This window comes from Argopecten irradians, chromosome 4 (genome assembly GCF_041381155.1).
Source record: "Argopecten irradians isolate NY chromosome 4, Ai_NY, whole genome shotgun sequence".
NCBI classification, from domain to species: domain Eukaryota; kingdom Metazoa; phylum Mollusca; class Bivalvia; order Pectinida; family Pectinidae; genus Argopecten; species Argopecten irradians.
The window spans coordinates 16,219,523-16,232,907 of record NC_091137.1 but is presented as its reverse complement, the minus strand read 5'-3'; the positions used below and the strand labels follow the sequence as shown (position 1 = coordinate 16,232,907).

The window sequence follows — 13,385 nt, the reverse complement described above, 5'->3', positions numbered from 1 at the left end:
TTACATTGACATCATTATACACAGGTAAACATGTGTTTGTATTTACATGTCTGTGTTACATTGACATCATTATACACAGGTAAACACGTGTTTGTATTTACATATCTGTGTTACATTGACATCATTATACACAGGTAAACATGTGTTTGTATTTACACATTACATTGACATCAATATAAACAGGTAAACATGTGTTTGTATTTACATGTCTGTGTTACATTGACATCATTATACACAGGTAAACATGTGTTTGTATTTACATATCTGTGTTACATTGACATCATTATACACAGGTAAACATGTGTTTGTATTTACACGTTACATTGACATCATTATACACAGGTAAACATGTGTTTGTATTTACACGTTACATTGACATCATTATACACAGGTAAACATGTGTTTGTATTTACACGTTACATTGACATCATTATACACAGGTAAACATGTGTTTGTATTTACATGTCTGTGTTACATTGACATCATTATACACAGGTAAACATGTGTTTGTATTTACATATCTGTGTTACATTGACATCATTATACACAGGTAAACATGTGTTTGTATTTACATATCTGTGTTACATTGACATCATTATACACAGGAAAACATGTGTTCGTATTCACACATCACATTGACATCGATATACACAGGTAAACGTGTTTGTATTTACATATCTGTGTTACATTGACATCATTATACACAAGTAAACATGTGTTTGTATTTACATGTCTGTGTTACATTGACATCATTATACACAAGTAAACGTGTTTGTATTTACATATCTGTGTTACATTGACATCATTATACACAAGTAAACGTGTTTGTATTTACATATCGGTGTTACATTGACATCATTATACACAAGTAAACGTGTTTGTATTCACACATTACATTGACATCAATATACACAGGTAAACATGTGTTTGTATTTACACGTTACATTGACATTATTATACACAGGTAAACATGTGTTTGTATTTACATATCTGTGTTACATTGACATCATTATACACAAGTAAACATGTGTTTGTATTTACATATCTGTGTTACATTGACATCATTATACACAAGTAAACGTGTTTGTATTTACACGTTACATTGACATCATTATACACAGGTAAACATGTGTTTGTATTTACATGTCTGTGTTACATTGACATCATTATACACAAGTAAACATGTGTTTGTATTTACACGTTACATTGACATCATTATACACAGGTAAACATGTGTTTGTATTTACACGTTACATTGACATCATGTCCCCCACCAGAAATCCAACTCTACCAGTTTTCGCTGGTGTCGACCTTTAAAGTCTCTCTTTTCATAAATCAAACCGCTGTCGTTTTGATAAAGTCAAATCTGTTTCAAACCCGAATAAAATTTACATTTTACCTGTACATATATGCACAATGTCATATCAATGTGACGTGTGTTGGCTAAAGGATGGCGATATATGTGTCGTGCTATGGCAGATTGTAGCTAAGTAAAGTATAGGAATCAAATTTAAACTGCCGGACAGGAAGGATGGTTAAGCGCGCTATTGCATTTTAACTTTTGGACAGATGATATTGACGGTGTTGTGAACTTCCTGCACTGAAGATCTTTTCAGTATTTTCTGGGCATAACAGGCAAAAGTGCTTCATCATCTGGACGATCATTCGAGTAACGAGTGTCGACTCGGACATCACCAAAAGATTTGCAGTCTAAACATTTCATAATGGAAGATATTTCGATGTCATGGACTGTGTTGTTCCCTTTCCTGCTGTTAAAAATATAATTACTGATGAATTTGCTGACTTGTGTGTGGTACCTTATGAAAGCATCAATTTAACATATTGAAAAATAACAGAATTATACAGTGATACGTTATGATTGATTTCCACCTATCATGTATGTATCCTCGACCTAAACGTGGACACTTATGCTGCCACTTATATGTACCTGGTGATCCTGATGATGTGTCAGGTCTAACGACCGTCCTACGGGGGATTTATTGGTAGATAAACAGGACACCAAAACTTTTATGATCAAATCTAAATTACAGCTGAGATTTATACGTGTGGAGAAAAGCTATTCACGGTAAATGAATAACACTTTCATACGGTTCATATCAACCATGACTCGTCCCTGTATTTATAACAACCTAGACACCTTGTGGCACGGGTTTATAAGTATTTAAATACAATGACATACCTGTCTATTGTTGGCCAATCGTCCATAAACATTCACTAATTGTTATAGGTATACCTACCGTGGGTTTGTACGTATGTGTGTATGTGTGAATGTAGTATTGCATGTATCTTGTACAAGGAAACTCTCGTGTCCACACATAAACAGGTTCTGCTACTCCTACTCATTCTGGTTGCCTGACGGATGTAAAACATTACTGTCAAGGTGATTCTATACGGATAAAAAGTTGTGCATTTCACTTGAAGTGATATTCCAAAACGTGGAAAGGATTCTATATATGCATGAATTGAACAGCTGAAATAGTGTCATAGTGTGATTTCAAATCAAGTAAAACTATTGTGATGTATTGAATGCAGCCACAGGTGAGGTTGCATCGTAAGGAAGTAGGGGGCAAATATTGGTGGCACACAAGACTACATACCTCCAAGCTTGTGATTGTCACCAAACAAACATAACTGAAATAAAGATTTAGAGAACATCAGTACTGCAGCAAAGGAAAGTCAAGCAAAAGAGCACAGGCATCATCGTCTAACGGTAATCATCAATGAAATACCAAAAAAGTCTAGAGAGAACAGCAGGAAACGCAACACTTTCAGCAGTAACAGCAGAAACAACGACAATAACAATAAGAGCATATGCATCATTGACACCATCGTTTGATGCAGCATTAAACAGGAGCTATATAAGGAGAGAGATGTACCTGTAGTATAGTTAACGATGCAGCATTAGACAGGAGCTATACAAGGAGAGAGATGTACCTAGTAGAGTATAGTTAGCAGTTACACACACCAGTGTGAGTTTGACCAGCGCCGAGGTCATACCCTGTTATGTGTCAAACGTGTAAGAACATGGTGGACCTGGATATACCACCCTGGCTCTGGGACCCGGGGGTTACATGGTGTAGGAGGAAGTACTACCGCGCCCAAAACGGCCGGGGGTCGGGCCAGGTATGTACGGTAAGTGATCTCTCATCTATTTGTCTATATATGAATTAAAAAGTACTATCAATTGCAGTTACCAAATGATCGAAACATCTATTTGGTGTACTACATAGGCTGCATATCATTAAAATATACACTGAAAGTAGTTGTCAAAATCTTCCACACGACGATTATGGTATGTTATATGTTACAACTTATGACTAAATCATTATAAAGGAATCTAACAACAGTGAATAAAATCAGATGGGGAGAACTCTTAATCTATCAAGTCTTTCTTCCCAAATTAGATCCATTAACTACTCGTTAAACATGCATGATGAAATTTTAGAAAACATATGTACTAAAGGGCGTTGCATTATTTAGATTCAATAGCCATTAGACATTTCTCTGTTTGCTTTATGATAACAGAAGGAAACATATATATACTCATAAGAGCAAAAGCAATTGAACACAGACTGATAAAGATACCAATGCTAATATGAAAATGTGACATTTTTATCAATAGCTACATTTTGACGTGCAGTAGTCAAATACTGTAGTGATACTGTTAGAATGTAAACACGTTTCAAAACCCCACAGGTAAAATTACAGGTAAAAATACAGGGAAATTACACAGGTGTATATGTGTACTATATAGGCGTAGACAGGTGAACAGACTTTCAGCCGTAAGCAGTAAGCAAAATTAATGTCTTAATGAAACAAGGTTGAAGGAGGGCATTACCACTGTCAAATATAGACATTTAAATCTCAAAACAGATATATATAGCACTTGTTCTATTGTCCTCGCTACATAGTCCAAAGTAGACGATTATGTGATAAGCATCTTAAAATGGCATTCGATGTTTGAAATTATAAAGAAGTTACAGAGAAGCTTTTAATAGGAGGTGAAAGTAGAATAACTGTAGAAATAGATTAATAATTAAATAAATGTATAATATCATACAAGGGAAATCCATAATATATTTCGATAATGTTATGATAGTGAATGTGACGGCTCCACCACACACAGTATACCGCAATGTATATACCTCATCAGCGAAATCAATCAATAAATAAGAAAAGAAAATGATAATTTCTTAATACCTAAATCTAATTTTATTTACCTTCTTAACAAATAATAAATACTTTTATGCAAAAACAATTACGACATACACTTTAATCAGAATTGGTGGTTGTCGTAGAAGTTCTAGCATCATAAGAACACAGATATTCTTATGATGTTACATTATAAGTAAGACAAATTGCATTCCATTTCACACTAATAGTTTGATCATGTGTTGTCCGTTGGCATAAGTATGGAAATCCAGATGGCTGTTTCAGTTGGTTTATCGGTGTTTGTCCTTGTAAAAAAAACCCAAAATTAGAACATGAATTGCACATGTATGTTACTTAATGAAAAAAATGTTATATGGACTGGTGGCTTTTTGGTACAGAGTTAAAAAAAAAGTCTTTTTTATGCCAGTAGTGTGATATTTGTGTGTCGCCGCAATATGTATACCTGAGTGGAGTAACGCTGGTAAAATTGCTAGTTTTATTCAATTTGAGTAATTGACTCTCAAACGATATGTTATAAGTGTGAAGTGGTTCGGTTGAGAACTAATCGTCCAAGACAAATATTGCTGTATTGTTTGTGCTGTTATCGCTTTGTTTTACTATAATGTTGTTCTCCTAATGACCTTGAATGGTGATGGATGATGGTCTCTTGGTTTCGATAGGTTGGATGATTTGGTTGTTTAAAGATATGTAATTTGGTGACAGATATTTCGTCATTATTTAATTACAAGCAACACATTGATCTACAAGTCTACAGTTATACCTAAGGTTAGGTCCGATGCATCTTCACGTACACCTAAGAAAGGATATATGGGCATACAAAATATCACTAGTTTAAATAGGACTTAACCCTTATGTTATCCTGGTAATGTAACAACAAACATTATGCCAAATACAATACTCCCGTCTCTCGTGATTCGTATATCCTACAATACAATGTTTAGTATAGCAGCAATAGAACATTTCATTACTGAAGGAAATGAAATTCATTCACTATAGTGACGGTACGTGCAACTAAACTTTTCATAAAAATAACGCTACCTTTGATTACGCTGCTAACTGTTTTGCTAAACTTTTTTCGTCTGTGATCAATATCTTATATTGTTTTTCGTATTGGAAAAAAAAATGTATCAACATACAGCAATGTATTTAAACGTCTTACTTGAAAGACAAAAAGTACTTACTGTCGATACATTCCCGTTTTATTAAAAACAACATTAAATACATGTTCTTTGGTCCATTTTATCATCACTTACACAGAATAGCTGCTACTGTGTCTACCATATTTAGCAAGTTAACCTAATTCACTCTCGTTAGCTTAATTCACAAAAGCATTTCAATTATGATTTTCGAACACTTTCATTATCTTATCACGCCGTATCTTACTAAAACGCAGAAGAAAGAAATAGATTTCAAAGTTTGTATCTGTAACAGTAGAAGAGAAAATGTAGCGTTCAGACAGGGGCACGAACCCCGGACCTCCGGACACAGGCCGGATCTTCGTACTATTGATAATCGCCGATGATCGACCCAGTCCCGCTACACTCATTCCTCTTTTCTCAAAGTATTTGCTCTTAAAGAAACACGAACCCCTTAAGCTATAATATCATACATGTACCACCACCGTGGATATTTTGTTGGGCGCTAAGATTGTAACAGGAGAGGAGGAAATGTAGTGGCCAGACGGGGCTTAAACACGAAACCTCCGAACACTAGCCAGATGAGCTATCTGGTCACAAATGATCGGGGTAGTCCAGTCTAAAGTTTGTAGATTAGTAAATGCAACAAAGTCCATATCGAATGATAAACCAATTAACAACATTAAGATGGTCCATTGATTTATATTTTGAACACTTTAGTCAGAAGTAGTTGTTACATAAGATAACATTGTCCAATATTCACTTGCTGAAGTTCACACATGCTTTTGTAAATTACTTTCCATAAAATTCCGATTATCATTTCAATAGATGTTAAGAAATCGAATGACTATTTCTGCGGTTTGTGTGTTTCATTTTTAAGACTCCAATAGATAATGCTATTATGATAATGTAAATATAAATTAGTTTATCTTCTATGAACATAGAACAGTAAATATTGCTGAATGTTCTTCTGAAATAAAAGTAAAATATCTTATACGTAATAATGTTCATACCATTCAATACCATTTCAAGGCAAAAATGGATACATGCTTTGAAATTCTCTTTTATGTTATAACTATATCTTTGGTTTTTGTGTGAATTACGATACGACAGATCACAGAACAACATTTGGCGTTATAAAAATATACACTATATACAATTCTATATAATTATTAAACATATTACACTGTATCAACAAATTAAAAGTATATAACAGAATTTTGCTTTCATTTGATGTAGAAACAGCAATTGCGTCATGTGAGGAGTACTTGAAATTTTAATTTGACTTAGAACTGATAGATGTCTTTATGTTATTTGGATTCTAATAAATGCAATGTTTGCTGTCACTTTTACCTGATTTTCAATGTTTAGCCACTTTGTATTCAGCTGAAACCCTTCACTTAAACATCACCCTTAGCGGTTTACGTAGATGTCATACGAGTTTGGAATATACCACTCCAGGGAACTGGCGTATACTTAATCGCTGTTTTGATACTATAAATGATACGTTGTAACTGTTCTTTCCTAGCATACCAGTGCACGTAAATACAACCCTTTACTGGCGGCGATATATGATGGTTTTATTTACCAACACAGAACGTGATTATCTCATGTTGCGTCTGAATATTGATGAACTCCTGATCATTAGTTTCACTAGTCAGTACAGTACATCCTGTTTCCAGTATGACACAGTCCATTTTGCACGTAATCTATGAAAATAAAATATCATCTTTTATGACTTATATTATGTTGGTTTTATTATACCGTTTTCTTCGTATAATCGTATCATAATGACTGATTTAAAGATACCATTAATAGTATATGATATATTGTATAATTATTTGTGGGTATATTATTACATGGTTTAGAGTTTTCAAAACATTTCATGGATAGATATTTACAAGTTGTAGTTTGTTTTTCCCGTTCTGTTGGCGGTTTGTTGTAGGATGCTATGACGCTCGTCTGTAGGACTTTTTATTGGCTGAAGAAGATTCACGCAGGCAGACAATACATTACCTGTAAAAAGGTAAAAATACAAATGAGTAACTGTTACAATAGTAAAAGGTCAAAGGTTATCGTTTCATTGGACAATGACAAATTCTGTCACGATAGCTGTTATAATTTTATACTATGTATGTAAATGTGTATTATGTTCTATTATCACTCGGAACCGGCACTTACAGTGAAACTATACAGGAAGTTAAGGACACTTAGCTAAGTACGTGACGACAAATATGACTAACATTCAGTTTCCTATTTTGTTTATACATAATCATATATTATTTCACACTAACTGTCGTGCTTCAGGGAAGAATTAAGTTGATTCAGGATTTATGCGTAACCTGTGATTCCCTTTATCGAACACCAGAATGGCGTGGTAAGCACGCGTAGTTTGGATTCACGTGAAGGACTCAAATTTGTTGTTATAAGAGACAAAATAATGTATTCCTCTAAGTGTGTGATAAAAACTAAAAGTAGGACTGCACATCCAGACTTTGGTGAAGTTCGACTCTCTCTAAATCCTGATAGAGGAGCAATGGTATCGGTCACTCCCGGTACTGAGGGCTCAGTGACGTCATGCAGTGGTAGGGGCTCCAGAGATGTTCCCCTGATCGTACAGAAATCAGATCCCAAGGGACAACCGCCATGGGCGAAATCAAATCAAACAAAAATTCTAAAACCAGTTAATTCAGGTATGGGATCTTACTCGACTACAGTTCCTGAAAATAAAAACTACCAAGCTCGGCCATCCTGGGCACAGACATCAGAAAGACAGAGAACTGATCATCGCCAAAGTGGTACCCCAGTTTCGGACAGACAGTATGGAATAGAACGGCAAGACAACCGTAGGCCAGTGTCATCTTTGTCATACTGTGATCAACCTTTCCGGCCAGATGATAAAATATCAGTGGGGCGTGCGTATGATAGACCTCGATCATCTCTTCCGTTGAGTAATTGCACGAACCAATTCAAATCGGACTTGTGGACGCCTAAAAAGCAAGTTAATAATCATTATTCAGCATTAAATGAAAGCCCTACACCAGAGTCGAATATGAGGAAAACCTGGATGAAAGACGACAATAAAAAAGAACGAAATCGTATTGCACCAAAGTCGTCATGGCAACGACCAAAGGTAGGATAATCAGTACTGATCAGACAATGCTTTTTAAAGGTCGTGTTGGCTATGTGGTCATTCTGCTATGTATTACAATTAAGGCTACTGCACACTTTAAATACCTGTCCCGTTCATATAGTACTATGAGATCGACTGGATAACAACAAACCAAAATGTCCGAAATAAAGTCTTTGCTATCGAATGCAGTTAGAATTTTTTTAAATAGTTTAATGTCATGTATTAAGAATTAAAGATAATCTTTAAGGCTTCGATTCTCAATATAAAGGTATATGTGTTAGAATTTAAATCTGTCACTGCACCATTTTATAAAACAGTAGAAAAATAAAAATAGAGCTAAGAAATCACACGTATGATAGGTCATGTATGGTAAAACAGCACAACTCGAGTTTGTTTCATTTTACATGATGTTAGAGTAGAGTATCGAGTCCTTGTCACCGTAGTAAAAAGTAAATCTGTTACCATTGCATCACCTGCTTGCCCTAATGATTCTTAGATCCATGTTATAAAAAATGGTTGAGATGACTTTCGATCGGTATTCGGTAGCCATCCATCTTTTAAGACCTAATGACGGTGCATTGTGGTTAACTATGTTACGTTGAAGTTCAGTTGAAGGACCAACTTTTCGTTATTAGATGCCATAAAATACTATGATGCATACAATAATAAAAAAACTATGAAAGCCATAGTAAGCAAGTTTTTGCAATAAAATGACCATAACACATGGTTCACGTTCCGTATTCGATATGTGATTGTATTTATATGTTCACATGTGAACGGAAAAGCCTGAACCAGAATATACAGAACAATCATGTAAAACATTAATATACTCATTAAAAGCAGTGTTGAAAATGCACGTTCATTTTAAATTTTCATTGTTACTGTCCACAGTTTTGATTTGAATGAGTTATGGTTTCTTAGATGAAAGAAAGTGAGCATTTTCCTATTACGGCTAATCTTAGTTGTTTTCTAAATTAAGTTAGAAATCGCTCTACTATTGTATACGTGGAACATTAGCGCGCGACAAGAGCGATAACTCCTACTGTCATAAGCGACGCAGTTTTCATATCTATATTGTTTGCTTGTCTAGCTTCTGAAGTGTTTGTGTGAAGAGAAAAAAAAATGAAGTATAGTCAATATATGTTGTTTAAAGATGGTTCACCGCTGACGAACGGTATTTCATCTGTATCAAAAGAGGAGGAGGGGAGGCGAATTCGTATTTTTCTTTAATTACAAAAGTTGCTTACTTTACGCCATTACCATTATTGAAAGTACGAGCTTTTTGTTTTACTTCAAGATAAATATATATATATAACAAATAATTGCGTCACGAAAAAATTCTACGGCACTATGCCCTAAATGGAATGCAGTACTGAGTGCACCAAAAGCAAAATTTCATCATTTTATATGCAATTTTGTGTTAATTTGATATAATGTCAAAAATATCAATAAGTAACCACGATTCATGTACATATTACGATGTAATAGAAAAAAGAGTATTATATTTTCTATTTCTTCATACACCGTGTAGCCGGTTGTTTTCGTGATAGGATATTTTTGCGGGTCATCGACGTGATCGCGAAATTTTGATCCACGAAAAATTTCCATTGTTTTTCCTTGTTTCCTTTGTTTTTGGTCACCCGTGAAAATAACTGGCTATACAAAATCTCCTCCCCGAACATATTAAAATATCTTTATAATATTGTACAACAAAGTTCGACAGATTCAAGAAGCAAGTTCAATAATGTTTTGAAACAGTAGGACATTAAACCGTTTTAGTAGGTGTATTTAAAAAAATCAATTTTGAGCATCTTTAAAAATCGTTAAGAATGACATCATACAATGTCAATGTTATATAACTTAAACGCGCTGATCTAAGGTGTTATATAACATTAAAAAGTAACATTATTATACATTTCCTAATAGTTGTTGATGACAGCCCGCAATATTTGCATGAGGCATCTTTTACTCCGTTAATCATCATGCAAATACCTTTCACATGTTTATAATACAGTATTCTTGTTGTAAGGGACATAACTCATGGTGAGGCCCGTAGAATATAACTATTTCGACTGATCATCGTATGTTATTGTTACCATAGTAATAGAAAAATCTATGTCTTGTTGTAAATATTGTTGTAATATAATTGTAAATATTATTGTAAATAACTCATGCAGATTTACGTTAATATTCGAAGAGTAGTGTATTGGTGTAACACCATGAATAAAGATTTATGATGATAACCATAAACCGGATATTAACTTATAAATCACGTCGTTTCTATGTGACCAATGCTTCAGATGGAATGAGGATAGAACGACTTCTATCAATCCAGACAAACGAAAGTTTCAGTTGAGCATACGCGCATTACCCAAGTCAGCCATTTCAGGGCAAGGCTGACCAATTGATAATAGTCACTTTGACCAGATAATACTATTGACCGTCCAGTAGACACGTTTTCGTTATAATGTTTATTGAATAATCGCACAATCATAGACAGTCTGGCGCTGGGAATGGTGTCCAGATAAAGTATGTTTCTATCACAAATTATCAACACTAGAACAAGAAGAAATTTAATATCTATTGAATAATACAGTGAATATAGAAATCGTTTACTTTGAATTATTAAAACTTTAGTTACAAAAGTTACATGCGTCGCAGAAGGACAATTTACCTGTTTCATAATACGAACAGAAGAATATTTGTTTTCAATTTAACAGCTGTCCTTCTGCACGTATGCAACAGGGGAGTGATCAGGTATAATGGGGAGAACTTACGTTACTGGTAAAGATATCAGACACACAAAAGCAGTAAAAGAACTTCTACTTCGAGATAAAAATATATTTAAACTTTGACGGTCAATGATATCTTATGACCACACAGTGCGTCAGTGACATTATGGTTTATCGTCATACTAGCTCGAATAATGCAAAACACATCACTACAAAGACTTTCGACGACAGAAGTAACGGTCACATTTTAATCGTCGAAACTGTGTCAATTGTAGATTGATTCGTTTTACTGTCACCAAACTGAAATTTACTGATATACCATATATGATTATATACAAACATCGTGCATAAAAGCACTGCAGCATCACATAAAAGTCAAGAATATTAGAAAAAAGAGAGTGAGGAGAGTTAAGCATATTTTGAATACATATCAAGGTCATTCACATTCAAAACACATTTTCGTTAGCAGCCTCTAACCTGGAATACAATAAGTTTCTGTTCTACCTAACTATAGAATGGGACTTGTAGTTGGGTTGATATGACATCTTCAATTACTGCTTTGCGATTAAATGTTGAGAGTTCCCTGCATCTCGTCCCGGCTGCATGAGCAAATCCATTTGGCAAAGTAATACAAGTGCATTCCAAAATTATTGGATGTTGCTTCAGCCTTTCAATAATTGCATGAAGAAAACTCGATGTGTAAAAAGTAGACAAAACTATAAAGGGATAACCAAAGTATTCAGGAACAGAAATAGAGTAGAACATGCTAAAACATTAGCATGGTAGTGTATCCGCCTGATCTGCATGGGCGATTGGATAATAAAAACCGTATTATAGTATGCACAGTTGGACAAATCATTTCAGTAACTGTAAATGTGAACTTCAGAGTGCGCGGGTGTGCACGCGACTGACTTGCTGAATATTTAATAAAACACCAACTTTGTTGATTTCGTTCCGGGTATATTTATCAGTATTATTTCTCAAATTATCAGATGTTATACCGGCATATCAGTAAGTTGGGCTGCTTTGTGACGATGAAGTTAATCGGTTTCGACGAAAGTGGCCGATATCCATGCAGTCGATTTTGTTACGTAGCGACGTCTTTGCTTTATCCGAGCTAATAATGACAATGTTTAATATCTGTCAATGTTAAATGATGACAAACTGTCAACTCGACGTGGGTGTTTTTCCTTATGTTGTATGTCCGATACACCCTTTGGGTGACGTACATGTAGGTTGTTCACATTATAGACGAATATGCCTTTGTTAAATTCCTATTGTATTAGTTGTATCAAATCCGGGTAGTTAGCACACGAAAGAGCGAAACAATCGTAAGATTGCAATCCGGCCAATATCAAAATACAAAGTGTCAATCATACTTCTTTTACAAACCTGTTTTTGGAAATCAAATATCATCCCCCAAAGTATATCATCTATCGTAAATAGCTTATTCAGGTCACGTGATACGTAAAATGGTAGGATGTGAAATACTATATATATTTGGTATGCGGAAATGTTTCAATCTATTCCATTGGTATACTGACCGCAGGTGACTTTTTGAGACAATTCAAAGGGTAGGTCGACTGAACAGGTAGGTCTGTAGAATTATACAGAACGTTGATTTTCGCATATAAGGCATTTGTAATGGTTCTAATATACCATTCCACATACGTTTTTATTATCTGAAATAAGAAAACAGCTCATTTAATAGGAAACAGTAAGGTTGACATATATGCAGAATAATACTGTGAGGGTATATGAAATATTGTTGGTAATGTTTCACTTAATGGCTAGTGTTGAATATGGTGACTTAGTTCGGACATTTTGTCCCTCCATTGTGTACGGCAGACGTGAGTATAATTACTTGAAAGCAGATTTTTATCTATGCTTTTTAGCGCCGTCTTGAAGGAAGATGGGGGGGGGAGATTTGGGTGCTTCCCTCGCGACAACTTTGAATTGCATATTTATACCATTTAGAGACGTATGTGGTCATTTTAAGCATCAAAATATAGTTCAGATTCAGCCATTATTGTTTGGTTTTGAAAAAAGGGCAGTGATCTTGCAAATCATCATTTGTCATTAATCATTTATATACAGGCAAGAATTGGCAACAATAGCTTGACTATGTATAAACGAATACTAGACAATAAAAAACATATCGACATTGTGACTATAAATACCGGGATTTAA

General features: G+C 34.6%; 1 protein-coding gene and 1 long non-coding RNA gene across 8 annotated transcripts in view; one reads left to right on the top strand and one right to left on the bottom strand.

Moving 5' to 3' along the window:
• Positions 1-1,463: 1,463 nt before the first annotated feature.
• LOC138320755 (uncharacterized) overlaps positions 1,464-13,385 on the top strand; it is a 36,295-nt gene continuing 24,373 nt past the window's right edge. For 2 of the 7 annotated variants that reach the window (XM_069263938.1, XM_069263937.1), the window contains exon 1: positions 7,632-8,463. In XM_069263938.1, coding sequence (XP_069120039.1) covers positions 7,771-8,463 — 693 coding nt within the window. In that variant the 5' untranslated portion in view covers positions 7,632-7,770. Of the gene's footprint in view, positions 3,154-7,275; positions 7,357-7,631; positions 8,464-12,643; positions 12,787-13,385 lie in introns of those variants that run through there. The other 5 variants (XM_069263939.1, XM_069263942.1, XM_069263941.1 and 2 more) reach the window with 5 other exon arrangements.
• LOC138320756 (uncharacterized) lies at positions 5,376-7,386 on the bottom strand. Its single transcript, XR_011208242.1, has 2 exons — positions 7,232-7,386; positions 5,376-7,039 (listed from the first exon to the last, which is right to left on the bottom strand). It is a non-coding gene; the product is annotated as an uncharacterized lncRNA (long non-coding RNA).